This window comes from Rhinopithecus roxellana, chromosome 1 (assembly GCF_007565055.1).
Source record: "Rhinopithecus roxellana isolate Shanxi Qingling chromosome 1, ASM756505v1, whole genome shotgun sequence".
Taxonomy (NCBI): domain Eukaryota; kingdom Metazoa; phylum Chordata; class Mammalia; order Primates; family Cercopithecidae; genus Rhinopithecus; species Rhinopithecus roxellana.
The window spans coordinates 195730520-195741828 of NC_044549.1; the positions used below are offsets into that span (position 1 = coordinate 195730520).

At 47.7% G+C, this 11309-nt stretch overlaps 1 protein-coding gene across 10 annotated transcripts in view; it reads left to right on the forward strand.

Moving 5' to 3' along the window:
- The window catches only part of TRAK1 (trafficking kinesin protein 1), a 139588-nt gene extending 129782 nt beyond the window's left edge, over positions 1 to 9806 (forward strand). For 5 of the 10 annotated variants that reach the window (XM_030935386.1, XM_010374300.2, XM_030935358.1 and 2 more), the window contains 2 exons: positions 3419 to 3521; positions 6972 to 9806. In XM_030935386.1, the coding sequence (XP_030791246.1) occupies positions 3419 to 3521; positions 6972 to 7767 (899 nt within the window). In that variant the 3' untranslated portion in view covers positions 7768 to 9806. The remainder of the gene's footprint in view (positions 1 to 3418; positions 3522 to 6971) is intronic. The other 5 variants (XM_030935403.1, XM_030935396.1, XM_010374302.2 and 2 more) reach the window with 2 other exon arrangements.
- The last annotated feature ends 1503 nt before the right edge of the window (positions 9807 to 11309 follow it).

Genomic DNA, 11309 nt, shown 5'->3' on the forward strand with positions numbered 1-11309 from the left:
AGAGTTCCAATCATCCTGCAAATCCCTGTGGAACCTCTGGGCCCCACTGGAGTGTCCCAGCCTCTTCTGTGCTCCCTTCTCACCATGAAAGCACTGGGCCATGGGAAGCAGTGGGCTTCCTACCTATCTTCCCTGGGAGGCCCGAGCAGTCCACAGAGCAGCAGCCACCCTGCTCTATATAGTGCAGTCTGAGGGGCATCCAGGGAGTGGGGGCCGTGTCAGGGCTTCCCCATCACCGGCTGCAGCAGAAGGATCCCAGCCACCCAGTTTTCCAGTCAGTTCCAGGCATCACGGGCCCCTGAGAGCATGGGCAGTCAGTGCCACTGATCAAGTATACCTACTCCAGGCAGAAGGCTCACCAGAGTCCAACCAGAGAGAGCAGGTGAGCTCTCACTCTGTATACAGAGTGAAAGTAAGAGTGGCTCTCACTCTCGCAGAGTCCTCTGATGTGTCCACCTGTAGCTAGCTGAAGGATGTGTGCTTACATGTGGTATGTTTTCAGAACAAAACATCTGCACGACAGCCACGGGCAGTTCCTCAACATAGGAGATCTTGAATAATAATCAAGGATTAATTAAGTTTAAAGCGTGTATCACATTTTGTGCCAGTGTCAGAATCTGGGGGAAGAAGAACAATGTAAAAAGAATTAGGATTTTTATTGGTAAATCCAAATTCATTCCTAAATCAAATGATGAAAATATTTGTTGTTGTTAATACTCTAACCCATTTAACCTATACCCGTCTCTTCACAACACTAGGAAGCCCTCCACTCAGGTTGAGAGAAAGAATAAGAATTTAAATAGGGAGTTAAAGCCTTAAATTGAAGAAACTCTATCCTTTGAGCTCCCAAATGAGCAGCATGGGATGAACACATAATACCATCTTCTGCAAAGAACTTTCCATTTAGATAAAGAAGGGGGCTTTGATGTGTGGCATGGGCTTGGTGACTTCACAGTGAGCCCTCACCCCAACCCCCCTATTTCCTGCCAAGAAGGATGTTTTATGTTTCTTTTCTTTCTTTCTTTCTTTCTTTTTTTTTTTTTTTTTTTTTTTTAGAACTTGCTCTCTTCCTGCACCCAGGGCTTTAGGAATCAGCCGTTGCTTCTCTGTAGCAAGCATGAGGAGCCTCTGATGATCCCAGTCATGGGTGACTCACTGTCTCTCTGTTGTGTCTCAAGGAAGGGAGGTGCAGCAGCGGCCTGGCAGTCAGTGGTGACATGCGGAGAGCCCACGGGTCCAGGCGTCCTGGTGGTATTTTGGAGGGGCTGAGTCTCTGGCTTTAGCACTTTGGAAACTTGTTGATCTTCCTTGGTCTTCTATGGCTATTCATTGCTTCTGGGGAATGGTGACTTGTGAATTTTTAGCAGCCTTTTCCTATCCCCAAAACCCATTTGTGTAAGATGGGTTTGCTTCTGCTGATGCAACTATGTCTCTAAAATGTCCATCTCACACTCCCTATTGCAATTGAGGATCCAATATGTAAGAGGGTGGAGGAGGAAGTGAACATTTGTGACCTTTTGATTTGATATTCTGGCCATGTGTTTAAATGGGGGTATGCTTCTAATTTTAAATCTAGCCTTCCCTTGTTTGATTTCTTTTAAATGTTATCTCTCTTTCAACTGTGTTGTCTTATTTCCCCCTCTCCTGCTTCCCAAATAACCCCTCATGCCTGTTATTTGGGGTGCGCTTCCCAGGCTTTCTGTTATTTTTGTTTCTAGACCTTATTGCAGTAAGAGAGTCGTGATTGTTTGGTTGCCTTCTCTTCATAGCTTACTCCATTTTTGTTTTGCTTGTGGCAGTTTCTTACTGATTGGAGTTCCTGAGCCAGTGTGTTCACTGATTAAGAAAGATTCATAAAGGCTATTTTTATGTGTTTTTTTTCCTTCCCTCCTGCTTTGCTTGGAGCTCCCCGTGGCTGAGAGTTTTCTCCTGTGGCCGTGGTGCTGGCTGTCATGCCAGGTGCCGTGGGAGCCTGCTTTGACACACAGACCCGAGACAGACCTTAAAAATCGGAGCAAACCGTCTTGCCTTGTTCCTCTAATCACCGTCACTTTTGTACTCTGGATTTGTCCTGCCTGCCTTTAATTTGTGTCTCCAGCATTTTTTGTTTGTTTGTTTCATCAGGTTCCTGGTTTTCTTTTAAGACATAGTCAACTGTGTGGACCTGTAGGTTTGGGGCAGCAACCAATTCCATTGTTTTCCTTTTTGTCAAATCCAAGAGAAAATATACCATTCGGAGCTAGAAGATTCTAGTTCACAGCCTTTTGAATCTTCATGGCCTTTGAATCCTCATGGCCTCTGATATCTGAATCAGTTTTCTCCCAGGAGGTCTCTGGGGGCTGAGCTGCTACAGGGGCAGAGGGTGGGGTGGGCTTGGGTGGGAGAATCATCCCGGCACTTCATCGTGCATGCTATTTGGGGCAGTATCTTTTTTCTTTTTTTTTCTTTTTTTTTTTTTTTTTTCCCTGATGCTCGAGTTATGAATGAGGATGACCTCTGCAATCATGATGTCTCCCATAGACTCTGTTCCTTGTTCCTTTGCCAGCTTTCTCATGCATGGTCCTAACACTTCCATGATTTACTTTGCTCCAGACCCATAGTCTTCAGCCGCCTCAGCAATAACTTGTTTGAGCATTAAAAGGAAGTAAATTGGGAACAACTTGTTGCCATCTCATTTTCATTAGAAATCAGACATCTTAGAGATGTCAAGAAAGCAGCTGGCAACTAGAGGGTAGGGGGACCTGTACTCTCACACTGCTGTGTGTCAGACCAGACCTGATCCTGGAGCTTAAGACCCTGGAGAGCCCTGATCTCTGTAACTCTTGCCACATTGTTGCTGAGGCAGCTGAAGTCCCCATCTCCCACCATAACGATCACAAATAGACAGTAGTGGAGCCAGCATCCCCAAGCCCCTTTTTGTGTAAGCAGAAAGGGAGCTATGAGCCTTGCCCTGTTTCCAGGTGCCAAGTGCCTCTCCCCGCCTGTACCTCTGCCCTTCCTCTGAGCAGAGCTTTGATACCTGTTGCCAATGCAAAGAAATGTAAAGCAGCAAAAGAAGATAGCAGGTTCTGACCTGAGGAGGGAAACCAAATTTATCCCACAAAGGCCCATTACCCCGCCCCCCTCGCCTCCCACCCCCGGACTGGATCCACTACTGGCCCAAGAATACTGATGAGAAACTTTGTCTGGATTGGGTCGGAAGCTGGAATTCGGTGCTCTACAGACCAGTGCTCAAAATTGTGGTTATTTTTGAGGACTCACCTTCAATCCAGAACATTTGCGTTTCACCTTCCTCGCCCAGATCCAGTTAACAAGGTAGCTCATCACTTCTTGCATCTGTTGAGTGACATGCTGGATTTTAATTTTTATTGTGGTTGTACTTGGATGCAAGGAATATGTTTTGTTCCTCCCAATTTAGCGCACCATCCTGGGAAGTGCATGTCTCAGACCAACTCCACCTTCACCTTCACCACCTGTCGCATTCTGCATCCTTCAGATGAGCTCACTCGGGTCACACCAAGGTAAGGGACCCTGGCTCTGGGATGGGCAGGGGTGGGGTGAGGTCGGGGCACTCTCTTCCCTGCAAGGCTTAATATTGAGGAAAGCCAAGTAGAGAGACTCATAGAAAAACCAACTCAAGCCAGTTTAAGCATCTCAGCATTTGCAGGCATTTGTGCTGGGTCCCATCTTTTCTTTTGTTGTTGTGTGTGTGTGTGTGTGTGTGTGTGTGTGTGTGTGTGTGTGTGTGTGTGTGTTCTTGCAGCAGAGTTTTGCTCTGTTGCCCAGGCTGGAGTGCTGTGGCATGATCTTGGCTCACTGCAACCTCCACCTCTTGGGTTCGAGCCCATCTTTCCTTTTGAAATGAGGCTATTATTTATTTGGATCTGGCTCAGATAAAGAGACCTGGACCCACCTTCAGTTGCCCTTTTAGTTGGCCATTTAGTTGGCCATGGAGTGGATTCTTAGGCCCCTCCTTAACCAGCTGAAGTTGACACTACCACAGGCCCTGTAGCTAAAGTCTATTGGATTTTTGGCCCCAAAGTTTGTCAATAGAGCACAGAGTTCTTTTATTTATGGATGGAGTTACTGAGCCCTGTGGAACCCCTTGTGCCTCTGCAATAGGCCGCAGGAACCATGCACTATGGCCACACTGTAATGACCAAAATGAGAAGACTCCAAGACTAAGCCACATGCCCAGCATGGTCCTTTTCTCTCTGGAGCACCATCTGTGGGGAGGACTTGTCTGGTATGAGTTGGTCTGTTTGGCCTGATTTCAGGCCTTTCACTGGTGCCAGCAAAAGAGAAAATGCTCTCCCCTAACAGAGTAGAGCGACCCCCTCAGCCGTTTCCTCTGTGGTCCAAGATGCTGGGTTGCTGGAAGATAAAGCAGAAGGGGTGGGAGCAGTCAGCCAGGGAGCACTTTAAACTATGAATAATTCTCCACAGGTCATGTGAGGAGGACGACGAAGCAGCCATATACCCCGTTGAGCTGAGAGGAGATATAGGGCAGAGAGTCTGAGCCCACGGGTGAGGCAGGGGGTGAGCACACCACCAGCAGTGCCTGCCCTGGCAGGGCCCTGTGGAAGGAGCTGTGTGTGCACGCGTGGCCGCCACTAACCCGGGGACTTAGGCGTGGATGTGTCTCTGTGGTTGTGCCTGGCTAACTCGGCCTTGATGGTCGATGCCCCTAACCCATCTAAACACCCCCAGTCAAGCCGAGTGCCAGCACTAATAAAGGCCTAACCCTAAGTTCTCACCAGACGGGGATCATAAATATTAGCTTTGTCTTCTCCGTCTCCTTGCCCCTGGAGAACTTGGCTTCCCCGTCCTGTGGCTTTATGTTGGGAAGGGATTGTTCTCAAAACCATGGAACCAAGCTTCCCACTATGAGAGGCTGGTGCCCTGGATAACTAGATGGCACTCCTGACTGTAGCCATAGGACTTAAACCACACATGGATCTTCATGTGGCTGTGTCAGGGCTGAACGAAGCCTGGGAAGAAAGTAGCAAGAAAAGGCTTTTTCTTTTTTTTTCTTTTTCTGCCTGAGTTTGAAAGAAAGGCTGCTTGAAATAAAATGGAAACAAATCAACTGAAACAAACAAAATGGAAACAAAATCTCCCTAGGGGTGGCCATATCAACATGATTTTAAGTTTAGAGCTTTTTTGCCCTTTATTGAAGGTACATCGACATTTGTAAAACTTCACACATGCCTTTTGAAAAAATCCACGTTTAACCTTAGGAATCTGTTGTGGTTTCTAATCATGCTTTTCTGTGTCCCCCAGCCCACCAGCATCCCCACCCTTGAGCTTGTGTGAGATGGGCCTGTTCTAGTATCCCCACCCTGTGCTGACCTCCAAGGGCTGAGGTCACCTGAGTGTGGAGCCAGATGGTGCCCCTAGCTTGTACGTTGCTTTGAACCTCATGCTCCCCATGAGGGAGGGGGCCCCTTCTCTGGTCTTTCCAAAGACCTGCTCCAGAATGGGCCCTTTTCTTTCCCATTCCCTCCTTTGGTGCCTTTCCCAGAGTACATGGACTTCCTTCTGCCAGACTGGGGAGAGAAGCCTCCATCCCCACCTCCTGGGGACCATGCAGCTGACCTACTCCAAGGCACACTGGCAGCCCCAGCAAAATCCTGGAGCTGACACCAGGGCATGTCCCATGAGACTGTTAGGAGGGCTGTGCATCTTTGCTCCTTGGTTGCTCATTGAGAAGCAGTATAGGGTTTCCATGCCTGTTTGGCCTCCCCCAGATCCCTGTAGCAGCTGTTAAAAGAGAACCTTTCCAAGCTTTGCACGGTGACGGTATCATAGCCAATGAGGTTTATTACTAGTTGAAAAATTTCCCCAATACCCTGCCGTGATGACTTGAAATATAGGCAGCATTGGCAATTTTTGACAGTCTCTAGGGATACTGAATTATTAGGTTGGTGCAAAAGTAATTGCAATTATAAAAAAAAAGAGAGAGAGAACCTTTCCTGCTTTTTAAGCAGACAACAATGCATTTCCCTCTGCTGGCCTTCTGGTAACTTTTCTGTCCTAATGGACTCCATGACTGGATCCCAACTCCTGGAACCTAGTGAGTCCCTAGTGAGCACAACACAAGTGAATAAACACATCTTTCTCCTTTCCTTGGGTATCTCAGGCTCCACGCATTTCAGTGGACCTTTCCCTGGGTAGTGCCATTGATGTAGATCTCTTCATATGAGACATGTCTCCCCCCAACCCTCTAACTCCACTGGTTAGAATGGATTTGGGCAAGGATATAAAAAGGGTTAAGGGCAGCACGGTGCCGAGGAGAGGGATATAAAAAGGGTTAAGGGCAGCACGGTGCCGAGGAGAGGGATATAAAAAGGGTTAAGGGCAGCACGGTGCCGAGGAGAGGGCTCTGCACCTGGGATTCAGGAGCTCACGGCCACAACTGACTGGATGGGCACAGCCCGGCCTCAGACCACACGCTGTGGCCATCCTTTCCCTTCCTAAGATAAGGAATATCTCATCTCCCAGAGTCCTGGTTCACGTCTTGCTTCAGGGAGAAGTAGGTACTAGGAAGGAACACTGGAATCAGGGTAAATTTGATGGGGAAAGAATGCCTTTTTACCAAAGGGCTTCCTTTCCTGTTCTCTAAAAGATTTAGTCCCTCAACTTGGGTTGTCCACTTAACAGCCAGATGTGACACCAAGTAAACCCCTAACTCTGAGCCTGTTTCTTCATCTGCAAAGGGGACAACTGTACCCACCAACCAGGGATGTGCAAAGGGGATCATGTGCAGCTTCCTGTTAACTTAAACCATGCTTCTCTTGAAGGGTGAGAGGGAGGAGCAGACGTGGACAGAGCCTTTGGGGACCTCAGCTGGGGAACCCTCTCATCGTGTCCTGGGTCGTCCCTATACCCCCTGCAGGAGACTGGCCACTGACCCTTTCTGTGGAGCTCGTGGGTATTTCTGGTGAATAACCTGTCATCTCTTCTTTCAGCCTTAACTCAGCCCCAACTCCAGCTTGTGGCAGCTCCAACCACTTGAAATCCACGCCGGTGGCCACACCATGCACTCCACGGAGACTGAGCCTGGCTGAGTCCTTCACTAACACCCGTGAGTCCACGACCACCATGAGCACATCCCTAGGGCTCGTGTGGCTGTTGAAGGAGCGGGGCATTTCTGCGGCTGTGTATGACCCCCAGAGCTGGGACAGGGCGGGCCGGGGCTCTCTCCTGCACTCCTACACACCCAAGATGGCTGTGATCCCCTCTACTCCGCCAAACTCGCCTATGCAGACACCCACATCCTCCCCACCCTCCTTTGAGTTCAAGTGCACGAGCCCTCCCTACGACAACTTCCTGGCTTCCAAGCCGGCCAGCTCCATCCTGAGGGAAGTGAGAGAAAAGAACGTCCGCAGCAGTGAGAGCCAGACCGACGTGTCCGTCTCCAACCTCAACCTCGTGGACAAAGTCAGGAGGTTTGGGGTGGCGAAAGTGGTGAACTCAGGGCGAGCCCATGTCCCCACTTTGACTGAGGAGCAAGGACCTCTCCTCTGTGGGCCCCCGGGGCCAGCACCAGCCCTTGTCCCCAGAGGCCTGGTACCTGAGGGCCTGCCCCTCGGATGCCCCACTGTCACCAGTGCCATCGGTGGGCTGCAGCTGAATAGTGGCATCCGGCGGAATCGCAGCTTCCCCACCATGGTGGGATCTAGCATGCAGATGAAAGCCCCCGTGACTCTCACCTCGGGCATCTTGATGGGTGCTAAGCTCTCCAAACAAACTAGCTTACGGTGAGGACTGGAGGGGGGCCGGTTGCCCTGGAGGAGACCCACGTTCTCCTCTCTTGCTCCCACTTCCCTCTCTTCCCCCTACAATGCACTTCCTCCTTCTGCCCTTCTCTGTCCACCCCCTCCTGAGCTAGACAAATCAACCTCGTGCCTAATGGAGGAAGAGTGGAACCTTTGTAAAATGTGTACATAGGACTTGGAGACTTCGTGTCCGCCCTGCTCTTTCTTCCGGTCCCACAGGAAGTGCCCCTGCACTGTCATCACTCCCACGAGGACGTCACCTGTGCTAACCTGGGGGAAGGTGGGGTCCTTTCTTCTTTCCTTTTGAGAAGCACTGAAACTCCCAAGTGTGTTCTTATCCCATGGATAGGAAACCAGTGAATTCCGTGGCTGGCACACCACGAGCTGTCAACGCGGCACGGGTCATAACATATCTGGGTGTCATCGGACACCTTGCCTCACCCACCCTGTAGGAGCGTAAGGAGCCTCCATCCTCAGCCACATGCCGCTGACGTGGCTTTCCTGATTGGAGAGCTTTTCTTTCTTTTATGGGTGGCCCAGCTTCTTCAAGATCTTCACTACTCTGCCTCAGTGGACAGTCGTTTCCTTTTTGAGGTGTGACCTTTTGTTTTCATGCCTTCCCCTTGAAGTCATCCTGTGTTTTGTAATCAGCTGTCAGGCCAAATGTCTGACCCGAAAGAGAATGTATTTACACTCATGCTGCGTTCAGCAGCCCCTCTGTGTTCTGTGTGATTTGTTTTACTTTTCCTTTTTTTAAAATATATATGCAGGGAAGTAATGGTACTGGTAGTGTATGTTTTCTATGTGGTTCGAATATGAATTTCAAACACACCAAGCCACTAATGAGATAGCAGCTTTTTTCTGGGGCCCAGAGTCACAACCAAATTGATTTAAGACCAGACCCAAGACACCTTTAACAATAAGACTGAAAGGAAAAAGGATAGGGAAAAAGCTTGTTTAAAGAAATGTGTCAACACCAAACGTAGAGGTGAAGAACTACAACCAGGCATAATACCGAACTGGTTCCGGGGGAAACAAGGCTTTGGCGTTCCACTGGCTCCAGCACTTCCTCCGAAACCCAAGACTGGCCAGGGTGCTGTCACCGTGTAGTCTTTTATGGCAGCCATTCAGTGCCCACATGTTTTGCCTTGTTTCAGAAAAGCACGTGGTCACAACAAGGTATTTTCTTTCCCTCCAAAGCCTTTTGTCTCCTTGTGCCACTTTTTATCCTTAGGAAAAGATCCAGGTGCTTGTGAAAAGAACCATGAATGCAACAAGGGAGGCTGGTCCTGTTGCTGTCGTCGAGTAAATTTTTAACTTTTATTTATTATTTATGTCTGCCGTATTTTAAATAAACATTCTCGTTCCTTCCAGTTCCAGTCATAGTGTGTCTGTGGCATTCCAGTCCAACCACGTCACTTATTTATTCTAATTTGAGGGCTGCACTGTACATCATGGTGTCCCATGACACTGTGTTCCAGACATTTATGGAAGGAAAACATCCCATATAAATGAAACTGTCATTTCTGTGTCCTCCCTCACAGCAGAAGATGTGTCCTTCCATTGAGTGAGGGTGACCTTATGTCCAGCAGGGATACTTTGAGAAAGCCCCTAAGGAGCAAGCCTCAGTCCCACGGTTTCAGACTATTTATTCTCTGAACACAAGAGTATTGGTTAATTATGTTCTCAGCTCTCCTTGCGGTTATATGTGTGCACTCACTGCAAGTAACTTATATCTTTTTATTTGAATGTATTTTAAAGCAGTAGATAGAATAACAAAGGAATGTGAAAACCATGGACTGAATGGACCATTTTATGTATTCAGAGAGAGGAGCCACTCATCATTACCAGATATACCACGTAAAAATTGGCAGTTCAGAGGTTGCAATATTTAGTATAGTAAATAAATAAACGATCAACATTGTGCAACCACTACCACAAAGTGCGTTGTAATGCATCAAAAATCAACAAAATTTTATTCACTAATGAGTATCAATAAAATAAGTTCAAATGATGGAAACCACACCGGTATTCTGATTTGTATTTTGTTTTTATCTTTTCATCAAGGAGACGATCTCTTTATGTAAGACTTGAAAGTGTTTAGCTCTTTGCAAAATTAAATGAAAGGCATATACTTCACGTACTGTTATATGCCTTCTTTCTTTCAACATGATATTATACCTTAGACAACTTTCCAATCAGACTCTGAAGATGCCCCTCACTTTTCAGGGCTGTGTACTATTCCAGTGTGTGCATACACCTGCTGTGAATATGTACATACCTTTATGAACCATCCCTTACAGATGGTCACTGGGATAATTCTTTTTTCTTTCCTTTTTTTTTTCTTGAGACAGGGTCTCACTCCATTGCCCAGGCTGCAGTACAGTGGTACAAACATGGCTTACTGCAGCCTTGACCTCCTGGGCTCAAGTAATCCTCCTGTCTCAGCCTCCCAAGTAGCTGGGATCACAGGTGTATGCCACCATGCACAGCTGATTTTTATTTATTTTGTATTTTTTGTAGAGATGGAGGTCTCACCATGTTGTCCACGCTGTTCTTGAAGTCCTGGGCTCAAGTGGTCCTCCTGCCTCAGCCTCCCAAAGCACCGAGATGATAGGTGTGAGCCACTGTGCCTGGTGTCACTGGGTTAATTCTTATCTTTTGCTATCAAGGTACTGTAATGTAAAAACCTTACATGTATGCAATTGTCCACATATGTGAATACATCTGTGAAATAAATTCCTAGATGGTTATTGCCAAATTGCCTTTCATAGAGTTGTGTTAAGAGACAACCAAGGACAGTGGAGGTCCACCAGATGGAGAATTGTGAGAAGAACAAAAGAAAATAAATATTCTGCCACCTCAATATTTGAAAGCAGTGAGATTATGCAAACAAACACTGGTAGGATGTGGCATCATGGATTTTAAGTCAGGTGCTAACCATTTGGCAGTGGTGTGACCTCGGGCAAGCCACTTACCATCTTTAGGTCCTCCATTTTTTCTTTTTTTTAACCTGTGACGTGAGACCAGTAATGCACCTTAGAGTTAACTGTTGAGTAAATGTATTTTGAGCACCTACCATGTGCCAGGCATTGTAGGTACTGGGGATGAGCAAGTGAGCCAGTTTCTGCTGCCACGGAGTGTACAATCTAGAGAGAACAACACCAAGTGTAGAATAACAAGGGCTGTGCAGAGAATTAAAATAGGGTGGTGTGAAGGAGTGAGTGGCTGCTTTGGATTGGACAGTAAGAGAAAGCCACTCCAGTGGGGGGCACTTGAGTGAAGCGTGTGAGATCTGGCACAAGAGCATTTCGGCAGAGAGAGCAGCTAGTGTAAAAGTCCAGAGGCAGAAAAGCACTTTGGTGCGTTCAAAGAACTAAGAGAAGGCCTGTGTGGTAGTGGGCTGGTAGGATCAAGGGAGTGCGGTGGTAGCAGAAATTACGGTGCTCACCAAATGATTCGTCTGATCCCCATTTCCCAGCCATTGCTGTTGGGCAGGTCATATGATTAGTGGCTGGCCAATGGGCA